Consider the following 25476-nt stretch of genomic DNA (forward strand, 5'->3'; position numbering starts at 1 on the left):
AAATAATGTTATACAAATTTAGATGTTAAATCATGTACAAATCATGTAAAGAAGCTAAACGCGAAGAATTTTTGTGATTTATTCTGTGACAATAACTGTTTTGCGTATTTAGTTCATATTTCGTAAAAGTCTGTATTATGTGTTTAAAATAACCTTTGGGACAATATTTCTTTGTAATATAGCAATATATCGTTTAAGGTGGCAGTTTTAGTCTCTGGGATCAGAAAGTTGTCAGGGTAAATCGTACCTTCGTATAGTGAAACTAGCTGGATGTAAATGTACCCATGTACATGGACCATGTAGCCATGTATTACGCAAATGTAAAAGTTTTACCACAGAGACTTCGTACAGAAACGTCGAAAAAAGGTCGGAAATATCTTTCTTTTCTTGGATTTAAACGAGTTACTTTTCACTAACTCGTTTTTTTTGTAATACGAGAAAAACAAACTCCGTAAAAAACCAACTGAATTTTTATTACAAATCTTTTAAATTAGACAGTTTTAAAATTCGAAGACTCCTAGTTGTTATTTTAACGGGACAAATCGAATGCACCTGATAATGACAAAGTTTTCACTTTTATTTAATCGCATGCAAGGTCTTCAATTTCATCAGTACGGCAGTAACATGGCAACAACTTGATGAAGCCAGAACCATGTTTATAAAAGTTTTACGAAGGAGGAGCACCGAACCTAAGGAAGGGGTTGTTAATTTGATCTTACCACGCAAACTGGAGAATGTATGCCACTTGCTTATACTCACAAAAACAAGAACATTCGCTTACATTATTGATGTCTAAAATACAGGTTTGCTGTATCAAAATATTTACGTAAAAGATTTAATTTATTATAACAAAAATGTTAATGTTTCAGGGAGTTCATGAGTCAAATTTAAATTACGAGGAGGCCCTTGCCCAAAATCTTCTCCATTTAAAAGGCATAAATAGAACCACATACAACACGAACAACGTTTTACAACGTGTACAACGTGAAGAACGACGTGTATTTAGCAATATGGATTAGTGTAAAAGTTGGATTAGATGTAAAACAAATGGTGCACAAAGCTGCACATACGTTAACATTTTAAAGCTATTCATAAAAAATATATAATAGTCACCTGCACCCATATATTTTACGTCCTGTGGGCAATATCGCTTTCTCTGAAGTCTTTTTCGTTTCACTTTATTCCTAAAAATAAAAACCTTTTAACTAAACCTACATTTACGTAACTATTATGAGATTTTCTAAATGGCCTGATTAATCATATGCTTTGCTAACATCTTCTTTTTAGGATTAAATATAGTAATAAAATGCATTTCATCAACTCGACTGGGTTAGTGATTAGAACGCGGGTCTTCTACCATGCATACATCCTAGTTCGATTTCCCCTAATCACTAATCATGTTCGAGGTGGTGTGTAGAATACATCTAATTCTAGATCCATCCGGAAAACATTCCTTAAGCAAAGAGTGTTAAAGAGCTCCCTCAACCAAATGGCTTAGGATGCTTTAGTTTTTACCAGATTAATTACCAATTTCAGCAATGAATGTTCAGTAATCTACAAAAGACTCACCTAAGGTCTGTCCCAGCACGGTTCGTCCGTCCTCCCCCAGACAGGCACTGCGGGCGTCAAAGGGGTTGGTGAATTGTACAAAGGCGTATCCCTTGTGCATGGAAATCCCTGCGAACAAAAAGGCTTTTAGACCCTTGTCCATCCACACTACAAAATAGCATTACAAAAAGTACTGTAGGAGGGTCATACATTGTGCATACATTGGAAGGTTACATATTGGTGCGTGAATATATATTCACCGAGAATTTATATGTGGTAATTCTTCTGCTTGTTGTCAGAAGAACAAAAATCGCTATTTTAAACAAAGCTGTAGTTTTTAAGTAGAAGTTTAAATAATTTAATTTTCTATCTAGTACAACCAATGACCAAATAAATAATGCATTTTATCATTACAATAAAATAGTTTTGCAGAACTTGGTTGAATAATAATTCATTTACGGCCATGGATAGTAAATGTCTTTAATGTTCTTCAATGTGTTTAATTCAAATATGTACATGAGAATATCAATTCCAGCTTGAAGCCATTACAATTAAGAGATCTCAGTTTTTTAAAGATAAATGAATCTCGAAAATAATTTTACAAACTCGTATTGTTGTTAGGAGAAATGATAAGATCATCCTCAAAATAATTTATCCCTCGCTACACGATAAATACTCCCAAAGTTGTACTGGCTCATTTAGAAAGTGTTAAAACTGAGTGACTAATGTGGCATTCACAGTCGTTACAACACGAATTCCAGCTATATATTTTATAGCGAACGAAAAAATCTCGACTAATTGAAGTATTTATCTTCTCTAAACATTTTTAAATACAATTACTCTTTTTGCCACTTCTTCACCACTAGTTTTCAATAACTCGTCGTATTAATGTCGTAGCTTGAACTTTTATAGGGTAACTTAATGCATTGTGATAAAAAAAAACAAATTGTTCTTAAATTATTTGTTTTTGAATACCATCCAACTCTCATTGCTTATTTATTTAATAAGCAATTGACAAATTTATGAATCTTCCAACTAACTAAAAGGTATTTTTATCTGGTGGTTCCTGGTTCCGTCTTAACGTACTGTAATACTAATAACTCCATGGTGGTACGAAACTGAGCCTATTAGATTTTATGAATTTATTTATATAAAGAATACCAGCAGCAACCATTACCAAAACCATCATGTCATTACATTCTACACTTGTTCCACTAATACTATCGCTATCTAAATCATTTCAAAACCTGCTCGAATTGAATCTTCTTGAACTGGATTGTCTGAGTAGCCAAGTTGCCATATCATTAAAATATATCACTTCATACATTAAAATATGAAAAGTACTAGTTAGATTCAATGCGCCATCGTTTCGGGTTTCAAGAGCGATTTATCAAGTTAATTTATTATGCTCTCAGAAAATACTGTATTAGGTATTTTTTACGTTTTTGACCTTATGTTGGCAGTATGTCTCTAAGCACCTCAATTAGACAGGTGTGTATGTACGTATGTCAGCAAACGTCTGCGTTTACTGCTGTGGTTGTGACGTTGTAGGTTGGGGGGGAGCGGTTTAGGTTGAGGCTTAGACTAATCATTCAACGTCAAACGTCATCGCACGATCTATCAACAGATGTTGTAGCTTGTGACGTCATTGCATTGAGAGGGATGAGGGGACAGATTCTATAGATGGATTACAAGAACAACTCACTACAATTAGAAGACGGACCACCGTCTTAATGTACTGTCATACTTTTATAATACTGTGTGAGATGGTATAAGATATGAATTGATTGTTGACATTGCATACTACATTTAGACTAATCATGAGATTATCGTGGTATTGTAACCGTGTTTGTTGATGAGTACCTGTTTGCCGATATTCTGTGTCACAAACTTACTTTGCACTAATCTTAACATGGTATTAAGAAGAAATTTGATTTCTTGTTTTGTTGTACAGTGAGTTAAAACCCGGTTTTCATTATTAATATATCTTTTCATAGGTTTTATCAATATATAGTAACCGTTTTGTATAATAAGTAACATAATCTACCACTATATCCTTCATCATTAATTTGGGAAAGTGTATCGCTTATTATGTCATTTATACCCAACAGATATATTTTTATTAGTTTAAATATGAAGGGTGGTGGATATTGACATAGGGAAAGGAGGTTCGTGCCGTTGATGTGAAAATCGGTGTCACGTCATCTTGAATTGAGTGGAAAGTGAATTTTCATAACTCAGTCACAAGGTGATCGACTATACGTCTTCACCCTCTATATCACACAGCCCCGTTCGTTCCAAGATACGTCGATTTCTTGGCTAAATATGTCTTTCGCGAAAAATAAGAGAATGCTTAAGATTGATCATAAATATTATATTTATAAGATTTAGTAATTAGGCAAGCATGTTTCTTTAAAACCTTTTTTCTCAGCTCGTGTGCATCGCAGGGAAATTTTATGCAGACTGTTGGAAAGATATTTTCCAATTTATGTGCAGAATCGCTATATAAATTAAAACAGGCTCAAAAATAAATACAAATAATGGATTTAAAATTTAAAAAAATAGCCTGGGCCTTATGGGTCGTCATGCTGGTGACGAAATATAAACATAAAATTAAAACAAGTGGAAGAAATTCCAATCGCATGTTTTATTTACAGTGTGGGGTGGAATTAGATCTATGCATAACATATTTTTGGTCGAGTTTTCGACCATTGGTCATAATAATTAAACATTGGGGTGTAGCAGTTTTTTTATTCATTTAGACTTTCAACACAATTTGAGTATTTAGACCTCGTTACGCTAACATTTTGCAAAATTTTCGGAAAAGTTATAATCGCTTTATGATGAGAAACCTAGGTTTCAAAATTTCAACCATTTCGCTAATTTTACGAAATAATACGTAGTTTTACAGCAAGCTAAATCCTAAATCTCTCATCTAAAAATTGCTGGATAAAAAAATAGATAAGAAACTTTGAGGACCAATTCTGAACCGTTCTAGGATATACCAGCTAATTTACCTCAAAAGGACATTACATAAGTTATATTTACCTACGACCGTTTTTTAAGTAGCCGTTTCAGTCCAGTTCTTAGAATTGAAAAGTTTCTCATAACAGCATTGTTTACTTTCACAACAGCATAATTTTACTCATAACAACACGCGTAACTGACCAATGAGGTTCAAGGGTTGAGAGAGAAGAATTAAAATTGTTATGATTCTAACTTTAACTAATCAGCTGTTCAGGCCAGTTTAATTGTTGAGTGGTGCAATTTGTGTTTGGTACAATCTTTCTTTGCATCACTGTCATTGGCAATGAGAGGTTATAAACGAAAACATACCTAGAAATTATGATTAGTGAATTTTAGTAATTAAAACACTATCGTAGGTAAAGTAGTGTACGCAACTCGCGTAAAGAGTGTTAATGACACTCGTAGAAGTTTTTAAGGCACTCGCCCAGTCTCGTACCTTAAATTGTCTACTCGTGTCGTTAACACTATCTTTACGCAATCGTTGCGTAAACTACTATTGCATTAAATTTTGTATTAAATATTGTTGGCCAGCTACAACAGTTGTCCACAAACTTCATGTAAAAAAATATATGTCCAAGTTATCGTTGTTAATGTTTTGACAACCTCAACATGAAGAAGCTTGATACCCTAAGCAAGAATGCGAAGAAGGCAACATTATCTCTGAAAGTATAGTATTATACCCGAATAGTAGGTTATAAAATTATCTGACATAAGTATATTTAAATTACCTATCCTTTATATGTTAAATTGTTTCAATACTACACACAAATCTAAATTAGTCGATTTCGGTTATACAACCCGTTTTTAGAGTCTTAAACTTGTGTTACTGAAGCTATCTACTCCAAGGTTCTTCGTATTAAGGTTTTTAATTGTCTCCGTAGAGTGGTCAAAGTGCTTACCTTGAAAAGTGAATGTTCTATTCCAAGCAAGATTCGTTATGACGTAGAAACACAAACACAATTTAACCCGAAATCTCAATTCGCACTGCGTTTCAGCCGAACTGATGTCCTCGGCAATTACCTCTAGTGACAAGCTGCACACAAGACATACTGTGTGATGGTGAAGGTATGAAGCTCTAGCCAAGTTTATGACAGTATTTGGCTGGAATAGAGAATACAAAGTGCAGCTGTCTTCCATTAGCGAAGCCGACTTCTCTGACATTTATTGGTTAAATGTAAAGTTTTAGATCTCAACGAAGATCTGTCACGTTGCACTTTTACACGTGATCGTAATTATCTGGTAGACGTGTTTTTGATGATTGATGGTTCATATTAATCACCTGTCACAAACTACATAATATGGCGCACACTTGCAATATCACAACTCACGTACATTAGTTATCCACTATCACAGCTTACATACATTTGCCTTGAATAATGAAGTTCAAAGAAATATTTTGCAGTGTGATTTTGTTGACTTGTAAGTATTTTTTTTTTTATTACAATGAATACATTAGAAAATGTTAACTTTTAAATTTTATTACCAATTGTGTTTTGATAATGGTTTACATTTGCTTCAAATCACTAGAATTTGAAACAAAATATTTACCTAAAGAAATCAATTAAAATTGTTTTAATAATTTTTACATCACACTCTAACTCCTGTTAACATGTTGTTAAAGGCTTGGGCTTGAGCATCGCTCCACAACCCGAACACCTTAATGTGATGGGCCTAAAAAAGCCCAACAAGATATCAAATTTTCGTAAGTACCTGTATTCTTTGATTTAATAATAATAGTAAGTAGATATAACTTTACCGTATTGCGTTTGAACCAGTTTGAGATTGATTATGAATGTAGCTTAAATAAATGTATGTGTCTAAAGCGTGTTATAACTATAAAATTTGGTTTCATGATGATTGGAGTGTTCAATCGAAATTTATCACCATTACCATTATTTATACAGGGTGAGTCTTCTAAGCTGTCCTAAACAGATTACAGACGAACGGCTTGACATACAGAGATGAAACAAACCTTTTCCCCACTAATTCATACCCAAGGAACAACGTAAAAATGTGTTTACCATTTTTTAAATACAGGGTGTTCGAAAAACTGGGGGTAATGGGTCCGAATCTCAGAGTTTTCAAACGTATATGTCATGTTATGCATAATTTTAAAACTCTAGACTATACAAACAATTGAGTGAAACAGAACTCATTTATCTTTGTCCGTTTCAAAATGGCGGCCATTTTTATGGAAAATGTTGATATTTACAGAACACCCTGTATCTTGCAAACCACTAAACTTATTTTCTTTCTGTTTGAAAATTCCTAATTCCTGTGAGTTTAAATGATGCATAACATGACATATGTTTACTTTTGAAAAATCTGAGATTCGAGCCCATGACCCCTAGTTTCTTGATCACCCTGTATTTTAAAAATGGTAAAACCATTTTTACGTTGTTCCTTGGGTATGAATTAGTGGGGAAAAGTTTTGTTTCATTTCAGTATGTCAATCCGTTCGTCTGTAATCTGTTTAGGACAGCTTAGAAGACTCACCCTATTTAGAGTTATGTTTAAAACAGTATAAGTGTAAAGTTATGTTCTTAGACGTATTTTTATTTAATTTCCGTGAAATAAATAACAAGTGTCTTGCTGATTAAGAAGTTAGTCAACCATAAAATGCCCATCTGAAATAAATCATTGGTAAAATAACTTAATGTCACACCAGATATCCATTTAAGTAAAAACACAGCTATTTTGGCATTTTTTCATCACAAATTTTTACTACGTAAATTTAAGTCTGTCTTGGCGCGCGCGCGTGTGTGTGTGTGTGTGTTCACATTTCACAGATCAGAGTTCAAAAATCTTTATTTTCTGCATTTGATTTATATACAAATAACTCCCATGAACCACGCAGGGTTCGTGCGGGAATTTTTTTAAGTACAGAATAGCTGTCTGGCAGTCAAAATTCATAGTGTCTATTTTTCTTTTCTTCTTGTTAATGTTAAGTTACATCAATTTTTTGGCTTTTAAAAATCTAGAACAAATCTTTTTTTCCTAGAACAGCTTAATACATGCACAATATAGTTATCCAAAAATACGTTTAAATACACTCATATAATTTCAAGACATATTTGCACATTTTTCAAATAATTCTAGAGTTATAGAAACATGCCTTACCTTACGCTAATATATTATGGCTCAACTTCATTCCTATCATACTGTAAGACAAATTCTATAACCATTTTCTTAAATACTCCCTACTGTCTACATAAACTTGAACTCCAAACATGTTTACCAGATTATTGAAATATTTAGGCCTGAGAGCACTGAATTTATGCCTACTGATTTCTTTTGCACAAAATCTCTCTTGAAAAAGATTTAACTGCGCTGAACGAGTATCTCTAACCACTGGTCTAGAATTAAACAGAAAAATATACTTTTTTACATATATTATTACGCTATAGACATGCAATTGGTTAAATGTTAATAAATTATTCTCGAGAAACAAGTTAGACTCGCTATCATAACGCTTAACAAATATTGTGCGTATGGCGTTTCGTTGACACATAATTACAGATTTCAAAAGGGTTGGGTATGTGGCACCAAAATGAATTATTCCATACCTTAAGACAATTTTAAGCCATGACAAAAAATATTTTTCAATAAGTACTTTTCACATGATCTTTCAAAATTACATAGCATAGTCCATATTTCTTAGTTTACTACATAAATGGTTAATCTGTGTACTCCATTTCAAAAATTCATTAACAAGCAACCCCAGATACTTAACACTACTGACTTTCTATACTAGTACAATTACAGACATAAAGGCAGTGATGCTTAGGGCACATGATATTGCAATGTTTTGTCAAAAACTCTTTTGAAATACTTTGGTCAAAGAACAATATGCATTTGGATTTTTCTGTATCTGTCACTAGTTTATTACTCACCAGCCACTGTGAAATTTTTCCAGATCTCTGTTTACTTTTAGCCTGTAAGAATTCTTGTTGTAAGAAGGACATACAAGTGCTGTATCATCAGCATAAGCAAACATTTGGGAATCTAAATTTAAACTAAATAAATCATTTACATAAATAATAAAAATTGCAGGCCCTAGAACGAGAACCCCTCCTTGAGGTGTCCCATATTCTAATTTAAGTACATCGCTGTGGCAGTTTCTGTATAGATTATGACCGTAAAATGTCGTGGCAGTTTCGGTACAGCCGAACACTCAAAATGCAACAAAGCGGAACAAATCGAGCACTTGGCGAAATCACCAGTATCCGGTAACGGGTCACCACAAGACACACAGTCACTCATGCTGATAACAGAACAAGGAAAATCCGTCCGTTCCTCACGACTGCCAGACTACAACTATGTGTGTGTGTGTGTGTGTGTGTGTCTGTCTGTCGGAGGTGCCCAAGACGGCAATTTTCAAATTTTTTGTCTGTTTGGCTCTTTATTTGTGTCTGTTTGTCACAAATATTTGTATCAAATATTATTTAACCCTTTTCATTGTATGGGGCATTTTCCAAGGAAGAAAGAGGAGATACACAAACGTTTTTTTAGTTTTTTTTTTTTTTTTTTAAAGAGGTTTAAACCATTATGATTTGTAGGTGTGCCGGTAAACGAACTTATCCTTCTCACGCCGATGTCTGAGACGGTAACCACTAGGCTATCAACACACCCTAGCCTCATCTACATAACCTCACCGATCTCACTTTAACGCTTTGTCCCACCGACCCAAAAATATGCTCTTTTATTACTAATTATTAAGACCTACTCTATCTTTGATTGTGATTCAAACGAATACAAAATTTAAAAAATCTATTCATAGATGAATTATGCTATGCTAGATAAAAATAATATTCAACAGACTTAGTGTTACGAGATAATAAATTTTACCAATGTGACTGTAACGCGTTGAACTTGATTTTAGTTACCAAGACCTATCTCTGTGGAAACTGGGACCCGTTGAACTTAAATGTCCTACAGTGTAAGAACTCACAGGGATGCTGGGTGTGTCCTAATGGGGACGATCAAATTACGTTCAAGTGCGGCTTGGAGTTGGAGGTCGATCAGAAGAAGAAAAAAGGCTGTATCCAGTTAAAAAAGAAAGGTTGTTTCTAGCTAGTGAAAAGATTATCTACACAGTTTAGTGAATATGTAATAAACAATTCAGTTTAAATTGTTGTTTTATTTCCTTTTCCTTATTCAGTGATTGATTTTTTCTCAACACTGAATGAACTTGTACTGTGATGAATTGCACCCAAGAGGGATTTTATTTTGTTTGTGTAAGATACGTCATTGACATTTTAAACGTATTTTTGTTGATGAACAGTCTAGACTATGGTATTGTTATTATCTAACGTTGATCAGTCATTAGATAGCATCTTTAGTTCATACGGACATAACCTTGAACATGAACTTCCAGTTTTCTCGTTGTTTGTTACGACCTTTTTTATTTATTTTTTAATTATTTTTTACTTTGGAGAAAAAACTTATTTTGCTGAGTCTGTTATTCTGTACCTATGTAAGTATTTTTGCGTTGTGATGAAAAGTCGTTCACCGAAGTGATTTTCCGGCATTCAATTATTTCAAATAATTCTTACATACTCGGCTGCGCCTCACACATGAAACTTGAGAGTGTCCCGGAAAATGCCACTTCCAGTTATAGTAATGAAATATATTATTTTCAAAGACTTTAGTGTGTTTGCCAGAGAGGGGCAAGGCCCTCAATCACCTTGAAATGGACGTCTACAGTCAAAGGTTTCTGGTAATCCTACTTTTTTCTCTTAAACATGCATTTAACAACGTGGATATTAATGTTAGAACCCTAGTTGTGTTGAATAATAGCCTTCTCTAGTACACAGATGTAAGTATTAGAGGTGGCTATGGTTGAATACACATAGGAGGTATGCAATGCTTCACTCCAAACTTATTTTTGGAAACTCTGACATAGAATTAAATGATTTATTTAGGAAACTCAAAGTAAATTCGATAAATTTAATATCTTACTCCAACAAGCATTGGAATTATTCAACCTGTTTTACATTTCATTTGTTGCAGATCAATGTTATATAGTTGTCAGGAGTAAAATTTAGTAAGGGCGGAACAAAAAAAAAACTACTACTAACGTAAGTGCTTGGCCTTAGTAGTGATCCGAAGCCCGGGCTACGTTCCGAGTCTGCAGACGACCAGCCAGAATTGTAGAAACTTCCCTAGCAAATATTAGGCATGCATTACAATACACTCCCGCGACATATAAACGCTATGTAGACCAAGTTATTAATCTACCTACTGTATTGACAAATTTACTGTTACAAGTATTGGAAAAACTTTCTATAGGTATTATGTGATCACTATTATTTTAACTGAAGTGAGTTACAGTGTAATACATGACCTGGTTCTACGGCTCTGAGGTGTGGGCAGACGCGCTTAACAAGGAGGCGTACAGGTCGAGGCTCGCACGAGTGCAGCGTCAGGCGTACCGTACGGCGTCCGAACCGGCCGTTTTGGTGATTGCCGGAGTTATCCCTGTCAAACTCTTGGCAGCGGAGAGGAAGGCAATCTACCAGAGACAAGGCTACATCGGAAAGGACGCTGCAATAACGGAAGAGCGCTCCCGCACTTTTCAGATGTGGCAAGAAAGCTGGGAAAGGGAGACTCGAGGACGTTGGACTGCCAGACTCACCAGACAGGTCCAACCGTGGGTGGAACGGCGGCACGGTGAGGTTGACTATTACCTCACGCAGTTCTTGTCAGGTCACGGCTATTTTCAGTCGTACCTGCACTTGATGGCCAAAATGAATTCACCTGACTGCATTTACTGCCCATGCATTCCCGACGACGTGGAACACACTTTTTTCCGCTGTCCACAATGGGATATGCTTCGCCAGGAGGCCATTCAACATCTTGGGGTGCTGTCGATTGAATCGATTTGTGAGACCTTGCTGAAGGGTGAGGACAACTAAGACTGTTGGTCGCACTTTGTCCGGAATGTCATTCAAGCTAAAAAGAACGATCTAGATCGGATCACAGTCTAGATTTTATAAGAAATAAACGGCTAGACACGGCGTAAGCCCCTCGGGCGTAGGCAAACTCGGCCTAGTTCTGATGAAGTGCGACAAGTGTTCCCAGGCTAGTGTCCGAAGAGTAGAGGAGGTTTTTAGTGGGTAGTCTCTGGGCCTTAAGCCCGTTGGAGTCCCACACTACAGGCTAGCCACCTGTGTGCATAAATGCATTTTCCCACCTCTCCCTAAAAAAAAAAAAAAAAGTGTAATACATGACCCTGGTAAAGCTTCCAAATTAAATCAGTAACAATCTAGAAGCCAAATATTCATAGGTGAAATAGTGCACGTTTTTAATTGTATATGCATACGCTATATAGTTTATTTATTATAGTCATCATCGGTATGACCGTGTCCACCGACAGCAGTCCTACTAACTGTAGAGCCTCAAGGCGGGCAATATCCTATATTTCAATAAAATTTGTCAAATTTATTAGTTTCATACTCAGCTATTACATGTCACTAAAACCCGCGTTATTGCCTTACCTGTAGCAGCAAACATAAGTACAGGGGTTTCCTAAATGAATGGTGCACTTTCGAACAGTTATTCAAAAAAGACCAAGTGAGGTAGAAAAATTAGGTTGGTATCACTGTATTTTTTTGGCTCATATAGTTTTGTAACACTGTCCTGGAAAACCGCTGTTTCATTGCTGTCCATGACTATCAAATACTTAAATACTCCAAATATTTAGTTTGAACCATCAAAAAGCTACTGACCTTTCACGGGATCGATCAGGCAACCTTTAAATTGCTAGGCGAGCACCATAACCACTCAGTAACCGAGCCAGTCATTATGCCAGTCATCATAACAAACATCGTGTTCTTGAAGATTGGTGATGCTGCTTGTGCTTATATGAAGGAAAGGATTTATGAAGCATATCATCGGTAACATGAGCCATGTTGCGTATGGGTCGAGATCAACCATCAATTAGAGGTATGCAGATCACTCAATGCTGGACTTATAAATGAATTTAGTGTATCACTAAACACGTTTTTGAAGATGGTTTTAATAAAATAAATATGTGTTTGATCGATTACTTGGTTCATTTTTTATTAACATTTAATTTACATTAATTTTCTGCAGCAGGGGTAGTTATCGTATTTAACTTTTCACTAAAATTCCAAAATAGATTATTTTTCAGTTGACTGAATTCATGATACCCTGGTAAGAAAAAGGCCAAGTAAAATTTATGATTAAATGACTTGGCCTTTCAACATACCTCCAGGGCATTTATTTTATTGTAACTAAGGATATTTAACATGTAGCATTAAATATTGTTTATTCCCCTTCAGTAACGTTTTAGAAGTCGGTGTAGCTACCCGAGCCTGGGGACAGAATGTATGTAAATGAGTTTACAGCGCCATTTCCTGTGTTTACGGTTTTTCAGTGATACAGACTAGTGACTATTAATCACAAGTTACAGAAGGACGATGATATGGCGTCCATTAATTAACTTAGCTCGCACCAAGTTTGAATACAAATGTTTAGTTTCGTAAACATCTTGCAGCCTGTTCGCCGCTTCCTGACATCGTGATTAATACGGATCCGACGATCCTTGTATTGGGCAGTTAATAGAGAATACAACTTCAACTGTTAAATAACTTTACAAAGACTAAAACATTTTTCATCCCTCTATTTACAAAGGATTTTTCTTGGCTTAAAACTGTTACGCCTACCTTTCAGAATTAAACTGCTTTCCATCCAAAACAAAGTTTCCCTATAGACATAAACATAAAACGGAATAGATATAAACAGGAACAATAATGTACGCATTATTTGATTATGAGATATATTCTTCAAATAGATAGGTTTAAATAAATTGCAAACCAACGTCATGACAACTTTAAAGAAACTTACTAGACTGTTGAATAATATTTTATTAATTATAGGCTCGTCCAAACCAAAACCCAAAAGGCTTTGTGTCATTTTTATCATCGTGACGAAAAGTAACGTTGACTAGTCATCATGAAAGATCCATTTTTGGGCTCAATAGTAGGACCTTGCTCACCTTTAACAATTTAAAACAAAAATATTAAAGTGGCCTTTACTTAAAAACATTCAATTGGATAAAGATACATTTTTTCTAACATAGAGATTTTGTTCCTCTTTACCTCAACAGACATTCCAAATTCATAAAGATCGGTTGGAACAATCCAAAGATAAAAATGTTTATGTGAAAAATACAAAATAGCGGATATCTGGTTAATCAAACGATTTTGGAACAAATATTATAGATTTTCTTGTTATTTTAACCTATTGGACCATTTTCCGGAATTTAGCAGGTTACTTACGGGTCACCCTGTATAAGCAGATTGCATGTTCAGTTAATTCACTACAATTTCATTATTTCAGACTGAGAAGTTAAAATTATTCATAATCCTTTGTAGGATTAGGTAATTTTAAATTGGTTAGAACCAATAACATCGTACAACTTAAACTTTACATTGTTTCGTTAAAATTATATGGTGTATTGCATTAACGGAAAATATAAGGAGATTTAGTAAGTATTATAAATCGCGGAGGCGTAATAAAGGGCAAATAGTCAGTGGTTGGTAACAAGTTGTTAAAGAACTCACTATTATTTATATATGTCTGTTTATATAACGATATTATAATAAAGTTTTGAACTGTATATTAATTTTAGGTCTTTCCGAATATTTGAGTAAAATCCTTCTGTTTAATCTGGACTTTAGTCAAAAATAAAAATGTACATGTATATTTTACATGTATAACTCCTATATTATACAGTGTAGTATATGTGATCCTATGAACTTAATTTGCAGTTATAATTATTTACAAGATTCAGTTAGATTTTATTATTTCACTAAACTCAGTCAAAAATATTAGTATTTGAATTTGATGAAGATTAATTCAAATTTGAATAGAGGACAAGCTTACTATTTCACTGTGGTTATTACTGTACGTACACTCAGTAAACAAGTTAAAAGATGGAGGGAAAATTGCATAACTGATCTTAAGAATATCAAAATGTAATTTCGGAAAACGAAACTGGGTGAGAGGAAATTATGATAATATGTTCCAATTCGTGAGCACATTTGTGTGTGATAGGCGGCTATCTCGGGTCATTACTGTGCAAGGTGGTGAACATATTTTAGCAGCATTATTGTGCCTCCACCTGAGATAACGCACATTACCTGCAATGAAACTCGTCTGTGGTGTTTTTAAATTGTCATAGTCCAATATTTATATCCCTGCATACCCTATTCTTCAAGAAAAATCCATCAAGATGTTCTTGGCAAATTGGTTTTATTATTGAAAGTACGTTAGGGCTTTGGTGATGGCGATGAGGTAGTATTAAAAAGCAGGACTTCTGTCCTGAAACTACGGGTTTAAATCACACAAATCACTAATGGCTTATATTTGTGTGATTATGAGAAGACCCTGTGGTTCGGAACCCACTTTTATCTGTTGGTTCACCTAAACAGAAACAAAGAAGAAATCGTCTTTCAAGTAAAGGGCTCAATACGAACCTTTTACGTATTGAATAAATCGTTCCCTTTAAAGGCTGGGAATACCAAATTTAATTAAGTTTATATGAATAAAAATTACAAATAAAAATTTATACTTTTTCAGTGATATGACAGTAAAATCCATCCTGGAATTTCAAGTCAAAGGTTACTAGTTTGAATAGTTATTTTATACACGAACATGTTATTTCTTAAACAACAAGTATTTTAAGATTAAATAAAATATTTATATGACATCTCTACCTTATGTAAGAGCTATTAAATTGTTATTGCTGATTTCTGGAAAAATGACGTATCTGTAAATTGTATCACCGATTTCAATGATAAGCTTAATGCATAATTAGTTAAACCACCTACTTTTAAAATTAATACATTTGTCTGTTTCCAGATTTATGTTAAAACTTAGTTTTTTATGTCGAAAAACTGTTTCGAGGTGCAATAAAACCCACTTCGAAGCGGCTTTAGGTGGCTTACAAAACTTTTTTCATCTAGTTGTGAAATGTCATATACTCATACGATCTTAATATTCTGGTATTTGTAACAAATATAAATATAAAAAAAAAATGGTATTTCAACAGTTGTGTCCATCTTTTGATTCAACACTTTTATTAATTCTAATACCAATTAAAATGTAATAATTTAAAACTGTTACTCATGTGTAGCTTTGCGAATCGAAAAAAATTTTCCATTTGTTTATTTTTAGTTTTTCCTTAACTTGAACATAGTAGTAGGGACGGTATTACGCTATATACACTCAACAATGGGGTGTGTTATCAAACCCACACAGTTCCTTGGTGATTCACTGTGACTGTGCCCCCCCCCCCCATTCGCTGCAACCACCAACGTACGCCTCCATTGTGCTAACTAATCCCGGAACCCTAATTATCCAATTTATTATATAGAATAATTTTTGTAAGTAATTTTGGTTAAATTACCTTTTAATTTTATTTCAAATGTGTAAACCGTATAAAAATCATCCAAAACGTGTTTTGAATCAATTAAAACATTTATAAATCCGACCTAACGAATGACTATGAACCATCTTAACTTTAATGACTGAATATGAAGTGCCAGTGTTACCCTTCGTTCGTGCCTATTTGAATTGTGTAGATGTTTGTAATTATCACCAACAATTGAATATACCACTTCCTAGTAAATGTAATAATCCTATGCATAGATTGATTGGGATTTTATATCAATGAATGAAGTGGTAAAGATTGAGACTAAGACGTAGTTTCGTGCGTAATTACAATTCAGTTTAAATGCAGGGTATGTGTAGAATGGAGTGAGATGAACTGGAGCGTATAGCTATGTTACTGACTAGTAGTAGACTAGTAGTCCAGGACTAGCAGTCCTGGACCATTTTATCGAGGACAAATGATTAAGGAAACTACAAAAAGTTAGTAAATGTGTATTTTTTAATCATACCCATTTCCATACAGTTAGTTTATTATTGGTCACGCTTACAGGCCACTAATTCCGTTTAAAAACCTAAATAACGTTTTCCTTACTAAAAGTTAGCAGAGCTTCAGTATTCTGTAGCAAATAATAAAAACCTAATAATTTTTAAGACATATTCAAAGCCATTTAGTTAGAACGGAACCTCAATCCTATCTAGCTGTATTATTCAAGAATATGAGAAAGGAAATGTGCCTTTTAGAACAAGACAAGATAAGCTTCAAAAGACGCGTTTACCAAAGAACTAACTTAAGGTAATTTCCTTCTTGAATATTCTCAATTTCAATTCACAAGGTGTCTTAACAGATAAGGACTTCTAGGTCCCAACTTTCTACAGTACTGTTATCAGTTAACAATTTTCGTGTCGTTTGGAAGACGTTATTTTTTATTTCACTTGGTTATTTTCATAACCACGACCTCGTTTAAAGTTAGTTTGCATCGCTTCATAGTTAGGAATTACACCTTTTGCAGAAAGATATAAACTAAAGTACAATAAAGAAGTTACAAATATATTCAGTTGCCTCTATGTAAGCTCTACACAAAGCTCATAATACAGACATGAACATAAATCAAGGAGAACCATATTTTAATTATGGAAACTGAAAGATAACTATTTACATTGGTCAATAGTAAAAGGTTTATCATATGAGGTTACAGAACAATACTAAAACGCGTTTTCTGTTTATATACCTCTACAAACTGCATAATATTGAACCCATCCAGAATCTTTAAGTGTATCATTCCAAACACTTTGACAAGTTAAGGTTGGTTCCATTATTTTTCTAATTTATTCCAATCATTTTAAAGAAATTCTATTGTAAAAATTAAAAATAAATAATTATCTGCCTTATAAAACCTTAACAAATTATCCTGCAACCATTAAAATGGCTTCGTAATGACGTAATTCTCTCAGAAGAGTCAATTTCAGGCAGACATCACCCCGACATTCCTGGTTCCCCTCCCATGCCACTCACCTTAATATTGTGGAGAAGCTAACGGTTCAATTATAATTTCACTCAACTTGATATAAAACCAATTCACTCTAGAATTAAGTCATTATAATGATTTTGTATTGGATTTGGAATTACAGGTCCTCTAAAAATATAACCTTCAACATTTTAATGTATCTATTTGGATGTTGAAAAACATGTAGGCCTATAAAATATTTAAGAATAAGGTAAAATCGTAAAGTTGCCTGTAATAATATTCGTGGAAACCTGAAGTCGGGTTCTTGAATTGAAAATGCATAATGGTTAATGATAGAAAAACAATTTTGAAAAATATACGTTTACGTCAGATGAGCCAGTAGACATCTTTGATATATTTAATAATTTTTAAGTATACAGGGGAAACGGTTGATTTTTTTAGGACTTTGGTGTATGGTTTCTCAAACAAAAGAAAGAAAGAAGATATTTGAAGTTATGTCCAAAAAAAGCAAATTTAGCTGGAGGAATTTAAAAAAATCATCGACCTAAAGACCAGTTTCATACAAATGATCTTGACAATAACTTTGTTGTTGTTTTATGTGACTTATGTTCACCGATTTTTCTAAAGACTCTGAACTCTAAAAGCCATATAAGCAGGTTTGTAATCAAACAACTTAAAACTTGTGTAAGAGTAATTTAATCCAAGCTACTAAAGAGTATTGTAACTAGAGGCCGATAAATGGTAAGTTACTTCTCGATAAAGTGTTTCTGCGACTGTGACACACGTAGTGTTTAGAGGACTCTTAGAGTACTTGCAATAAATCGTATGTTATTTGTAATAGAACTAACTAATAATGACAAACTAAAACTTTGAATTAGTTTTACTATTCTTTAATGTGGTGTTAATCATATTAGACTATTATGTATGATGATAGGTTAAATTAACGGTTTTAATTTTGTCATCAGTGGGGAGCGAGCTGGTCTTGTGTTAGATTGCGGGATTTTAGTGCCTGAGGTTCAAATCCTATGCCGCAATCCCTGGTCTAGACTGAAGTAATATGAAAAGAATCCTGGACTCGTTTTGGATATTTTTGTCGTCTTAGGACAAAAATATTATCATCAGTGTTGAGACCTAAGATAAATATTTTGTTTCAGCTTAGTCTGGTTTTGCAAAATTACTGTTTTAACAAATTGCTAACTTTTACAAATGTTTTTTAAAAAGTATCTAAAACTACATATCTACCAAAACAGTTAGTTTAGCGAAAAAGTAATTTGACAAAACTATTCCCAATTAGGTTAAACATTGTCGAACGAGTGGTTGCCAAGTAGGAGACAGTATATTTAGCTCTAGACCATTCTAGCGTTCCTCTTTCATGTTTTGGTCTTTTCCAAGTGTCCGCCAGAATACGGCACTTCATTTATAATAACACATCTTACACAAGGTAGTCAACTGCCTAACCTTTCTAACAAAACAATTAACTAAAGTCTGAATTTTAAATGTCAAAATGGAACTAGTGCCATAAAAACGTAAGGTAAATACTGCTACTTAAAACGATTCATTACCGTATGTACCATTAGAAAGTATATTGAATCTAAATTTACAACAAAATTACCCGTAAACACTCATTTTACCTCGCTAATAAGATTCTAAAGTGAAATGAAATGTTAAGCCCCTTCGGTCGTTTGTTATTTATATTATATGCAGAGTTAAAAGACACTGCCGATTAACTACTAAAACAATTATTAGTGAGATGTATGTCTTTCTATAAATCAACCTATAAACTCGAACAATGATGCCAAAGCAACATCATAAAAATAGTTAAAACTGGCAGAGTACCCGTCCTTCGTACAGGGTTGGCATATAAGTTTAAAATGCTTATTGCAGTTATACTCAAGCTTTGCGTTTGCAATGGGGAGGACAAAGTTTGATAAAATTTGCTTCTTTAAATTGACGGTATACTATGGTATTACACATCTACCAAAGCCATAATGTTCTACCACTTCCCCTAAACAACAAAGCAAATAATAAATTATTAAAAATTCGCAAACATTAAAAACATAAACATAACTATAAACAATCCTACTTTGACAGTTCTCATTGCGTATCACAGTTTTTTGTTGCTGCTTAATTCAAATTAGCTGTTTACATAAATGCAAAAATATATACTGCTGCACCCTGTTGGTAATTCTTATAACTTTTTAATGCTTTTGTATATCATAGAACCAACTTTTTTAGTTGAAACAGCTGACTAAATTCTTTAATATAAAAGAGGATGTTTGTATATATATACTAGCAACAGTGCCCGTTGTGGTTAAATACAACGGTCCGTAGTAAAATAATGGTTATAAAATCCATACACCACTTTACTCACTAATATTATTGGTACAGATAAAGCACATAATATTAGATAATTATATTATGCATACTGGTAAACCAATTATTGTCATCTATAAAAATTATTGGTTTTTCTTTTCCGAGTCAGGTTAGCTCTTTTACCCAACCGATTTTCATAATTTTGACCTTAAACTAAAGGTATGGACGTACCACAGATTTGCCATAAAGCATCAGCATTCATTTTGACGTATATTTTGAAAGAATTTAAATTTTATTTCTTTTTATTTTTCACTTCAATTAAAGTTGTATTCCAGCAGTTCTATATGTTACCCCTATATGTTTTGGTCTAAAAACCTTTAGTGAAATACCAGCTTTCATTTGAACTATTGATTATTAAGATCGGACTACCTAAAACACACTGCTGAATCACAAATCAACATAATTACAATCGTTTTAGTACTTATCTGCAATCAATGATACGTAACTATTTTTATTTAAGTTATTTTAATATGTCTTGGTCTTAAAATACTTCATAGGCTTTCACTTGAGATATTGATGGTTTTAAACAGTTATGTTTAAGATACTGTATCGCTCAAACAGAAAATATAAATTTGATTATATCTTGGATATGGAATTTAGTTTTAGATATATTTACTTAATTCTAATTACGTTATTCTATTTGTTTTGACCTAAGAACCTTCTGTGAAATACCAGCATCCATTTGATTTATAGATTATTAAAATCGGACGTACCTAAAGCACACAGCTAAATGACGTACAACACAAATTTTTCAACAAATTTAGTTATTTATCATTGATTTATAGTCAAACGATCTTGCTTGCAACCTCAACAGTAACTGTCGACTATGACGGGTTTAACCTAGTAAATCTTTTAAAAAAATCAAACTTTTATGATTATTTGCAAATCCACACAAATTAGGCTTTCCAATGACCTATTATTTAATAAAATCGGTTCAGTAGAACTGTAGATTTAATTGTACAAAGTTTAACAACAACATCTCTAATTCAGTATTTTCTCACCACTATAAATTGGAAGGTTGCTTAACGTTTTTGCAAATCAATCAATCAATCAATCAAAATAACTTTATTCATATTGCACATTTTGTACAGAATGGAAATAACTTTGAAACGGTGAGGAAATCGACCAAAGTGGAAGGTGATATTCTGAAAGAGAATAAAATTTCCTACAAATTATGTTTATGTGTTTTTTGAAAATACTCAATAAAGGCAGCCTAAAGTTGGCTACAAATATAAACTTGGAAATATAAACTTGGAAAAAAATGAGTTTTAAATGTGTTATTGTTTATTTTTATTTTTTCACCTCAAATATCTAATAAAATCAAACTTTCATAATTATTTGAAAATCTACACAAATTAGGCTTTCCAACGACCCATTAAGTAACAAAATCGGTCCGGTAGAAGTCTAGATTTAGTTGTACAAAGTTTAACAAAAATATATCTAATTCAGTATTTTCTCACTACTATAAATTTGGAGATCACTTAGATTATTGCCAATAACTTTTAAATGTTGGGGAAATCGACCAACGTGGATGGAATATTCTGAAAGAGAATAAAATTTACTACAAACAACTACTATGCATTTCTTGTAAATGCTTAATAAAGGCAGCCAAAAGCTGGCTACAAATAGAAACTTGAAAACAGAAACTTGAAAAAGCAGTTTTTAATGCATTTTTGTTATTTTTACTTTTTTACCACAAAGATATAATAAAATCATACTTTCATAATTATTTGCAAATCTACATGAGTTGGGCTTTCCAATGAACCATTAATTAACAAAATCGGTCCAGTAGAAGTCTAGATTTAGTTGTACAAAGTTTAACAAAAATATCCCTAACTCAGTATTTTCTCTTTACTATAAATTCGGAGGTTGCTTAGCTTTTTTGCAAATAACTTTTAAATGGTGAGGAAATCGACTAAAGTGGAAGGTGATATTCTGAAAGAGAATAAAATTTCCTACAAATTGATACCATACACTTCTTGGAAACACTCAAAAAAGGCCGCAAAAAGTCGCACCCAAATAAAAAGTGTGCAAAACACCGTTTTCAATGTATTTCTTATGGAAAACATGTTTATTTTTAATTTTCACCATAAATCATAACAAAAACAAACTTTCATAATTATTTGCAAATCTACACGACTTAAGCTTTCCAACGACCCATTAGTTAATAAAATCGGTCCAGTAGAACTCTAGATTTAGTTGTACAAAGATTTTTAAAACTGAATTATATATAGAATAGATATTTGTTTGGCAGTGATAAACTCAGACACCGCTGAACCGATTGCCACGAAACTTGGTACATACGTGTAGAATTTCATGGAATAGGTTTGTACACCATAAATTTCGTGATCCGTCCAATCGGCGCCCCAGTGGCTCTGGAGTTTCCCATGTTAACCTTATGAGAAATGGAATTAAGCTGTTTCAATTAAACAAGTTGGTTCTGTTCTATGATGTTCAATAGCATTAAAGTTACAAGGATTACCAACAGGGTGCAGCACTATTATTTCTTTTACATTTATGACAACAGCTAATTTGCAACCAAAAGGTGAGTGAGCTTAGCGAACGAACTTCAACCTGGAGGCGAGTTAGCGTAGCGAACGAGCTAACCTGAAGGCAAGTGAGCGCAGCGAACGAGCTCCAACCTAAAGGTGAGTGAGCGTAGCGAACGAGCTCCAACCTAAAGGTAAGTGAGCGTAGCGAACGAACTTCAACCAGGACGTGATTGAGCCATGCGAACGAGATCATCTTGAAAATTAAGAAGTTAAACGGGGCATAGCCCGCGGGTTACAGCTAGTTCCCTCTAAATATATAAAAGAGGATGTTTGTATATATATATATATATTTGTTTGGCAGTGATAAACTCAGACACCGCTAAACCGATTGCCACGAAACTTGGTACATACGTGTAGAATTTCATGGAATAGGTTTATACACCATCAATTTCGTGATCCGTCCAATCGGCTCTGCCCCAGTGGCTCTGGAGTTTCCCATGTTAACCTTATGAGAAATAGAATTAATTAATGAATCTTAACAGCTGTTTCAATTAAACAAGTTGGTTCTGTTCTATGATGTTCAATAGCATTAAAGTTACAAGGATTACCAACAGGGTGCAGCACTATTATTTCTTTTACATTTATGACAACAGCTAATTTGCAACCAAAAGGTGAGTGAGCGTAGCGAACGAACTTCAACCTGGAGGCGAGTTAGCGTAGCGAACGAGCTAACCTGAAGGCAAGTGAGCGTAGCGAACGAGCTAACCTGAAGGCAAGTGAGCGTAGCGAACGAGCTAACCTGAAGGCAAGTGAGCGCAGCGAACGAGCTCCAATTTAAAGGTGAGTGAGCGTAGCGAACGAGCTCCAACCTAAAGGTGAGTGAGCGTAGCGAACGAACTTCAACCAGGACGTGATTGAGCCATGCGAACGAGATCATCTTGAAAATTAAGAAGTTAAACGGGGCAAAGCCCGCGGGTTACAGCTAGTTCCCTCTAAATATGAATACTCATAAGGTTAACATGGGGAACTCCAGAGCCACTGGGGCGGAACCCGAAAGGATTTTTGATATAAGAATATGCCTATATGTTAATCGGGAATGTGAGCTATCATCATGCGAAATTTCAGCCCAATCTGTCCAGTGGTTTATGCGTGATTGAACTTCAAACACACAAACAAACAAACAAACAAACACACAAACTTTCACATTTATAATATTAGTAAGATGAAATATTTTAAAGTTCTATTATTATATTAGTTCATAAACTTAACCAAATTTTAGTTGTGTTGGGTACTAATACAACGTATCGGAAGAGGCTACTGTATCCAGTTTCTGTAGAGTGCTGCAAATCTGGTTACAACATTTCTTTCCAAAGAACACGATTTACATGACGTCGGTTCCGCTCAGTCAGTGATACCAACACACGTGTGACGTCATTAATCAGCTGGTCTACCGCAGCGTCTCCTCTACGATTGATCATGTTGCCAAAACGTCCAAACGACTAACTAGCTTCTGGTTTATTGAAAGACGACTGCATAATAGTTCCTTCTTTCAAATATCCCCTTTAATAACGATTCTTAACAAAAACTGATAACGATATATTTGTACGTGTTAACTGATTTTAGTGGGAAAATTTGTATCATGTATGTAGAGGAGATATTTTAGTTAAAATCGCCCAGTCAATTGTTTACTATTATTTCAACTAGACAGAATATATAAGTAAATATTTTGAACAATCTGTATATTTTTTTCTAAAACCTTACTGCTTGGGATTTGTTTTGATTGCACTCTTTATTCCTTTTCTATACAACCCTGAAGAATTTTTCTTTGGATTAAAGAACGTCAAAACCTAAAGAACAAGGTTTTTCTTCTGAAGTAGGCAATTAAATAAGACTAATTAATACGAAAGCTCTACGCGATCAAATATCCGTACAAGAGTGTTCTTTACAAGCTTTCTGTTCATAAATAAATCACTGTTTTGTATTCTAATATATTGAAATATTTATGACCATAAATAGAAGCTACAATTGTTAAATCTTATTGATTGCAGACTACAATGCTTATAGTTCCACTGCTTATAGTTATTTATTTATTTATTTTTCAATGAAAATTTAACTTATTAAAATGTTGTAAGATTGATTTTCAGAATCAATGTTTTGTACAGAATAAGGTAGAAAAGTTATTTAGAACACGCTTACATGAGTTAACGTTTTACACATTCTCTTATAATGTTCTCCAAATGTGTTAAAACGAAGCGTGTTTAATGATTTATGATATTATCAGCCTCTGGGCAAAATAATAATGTAACGTATAGATCTATATTGTACAGTAATTACGGGAAACTATATCATAGGAAGCGTATGGAAATATGTTTCAGCGTGTACATTTTCAGGAAGATGTTATGTCAAACAATTGAGTTTACTTAAAGTGCACTTTGGATTGAATGGGTCTTTAATTAAGTTGAGATGAATTAAGATAAATCTTCCCTAAAAGGTTAAAAAGTGACTGAGGTACTGATGCCAAGTGGAAGAATTATATTTAGCTTTTCTAACTGGCGCAGGGACAAGATGTGTTCGTCTTTACAAGTTTCACACAATCACATTTTCCCTTCTTTGAATGGAAACATTAAACAATATTTTCCAGATTTTACTAAAAGTTTTTTTTATTTGGAGTATACATATTTGAGTCCAAAAGTTAAAATTATTCGAAATTATATCTTGCATTAGCTATGTAATATACTGTGCCAAACGTGGAAAGACAAAGTATCCTTTATTAAATCATAGCTCAAATCAAACATTTGATAGTTAACTTAACAACTAAAATTAAATGCATTCAACACTGTTCATGTAAAAAATAAAAGCAGTACTTGCAACGGTAATCATGATTATATTTTTATTTCAATGGGATTTCAATGAGATGTGATACACAAGGTGGTCTCGAGCTAAAAAGATGAGCACTCTAAGAACCAAACGTACTCGCTGAGGAATTCAAATTAAATACCACACAATCCGGAGTGTTCATGAGGTCATTCTCTCTCATTCCGTGTCACAAATTCAATTTGCAGTGGTCTAAAAAATGTGATTACAAATGATTTATTAATTGATTTTTTTGCGAGTAAAAATAGGTGTTGATTTGTGTTTCAAATAAGTTT

General features: G+C 33.7%; 1 protein-coding gene across 3 annotated transcripts in view; it reads right to left on the bottom strand.

Moving 5' to 3' along the window:
- LOC128994030 (RNA-binding protein Raly-like) overlaps positions 1-25476 on the bottom strand; it is a 334709-nt gene that overhangs the window by 153662 nt on the left and 155571 nt on the right. For all 3 annotated transcript variants that reach the window (XM_054418232.1, XM_054418230.1, XM_054418231.1), the window contains one exon: positions 1570-1677. In XM_054418232.1, the coding sequence (XP_054274207.1) occupies positions 1570-1677 (108 nt within the window). The remainder of the gene's footprint in view (positions 1-1569; positions 1678-25476) is intronic.

Source organism: Macrosteles quadrilineatus, unplaced genomic scaffold (genome assembly GCF_028750875.1).
Source record: "Macrosteles quadrilineatus isolate MER2022 unplaced genomic scaffold, UCM_ALF_1.0 Scaffold_5__1_contigs__length_97177068, whole genome shotgun sequence".
NCBI classification, from domain to species: Eukaryota; Metazoa; Arthropoda; class Insecta; order Hemiptera; family Cicadellidae; genus Macrosteles; species Macrosteles quadrilineatus.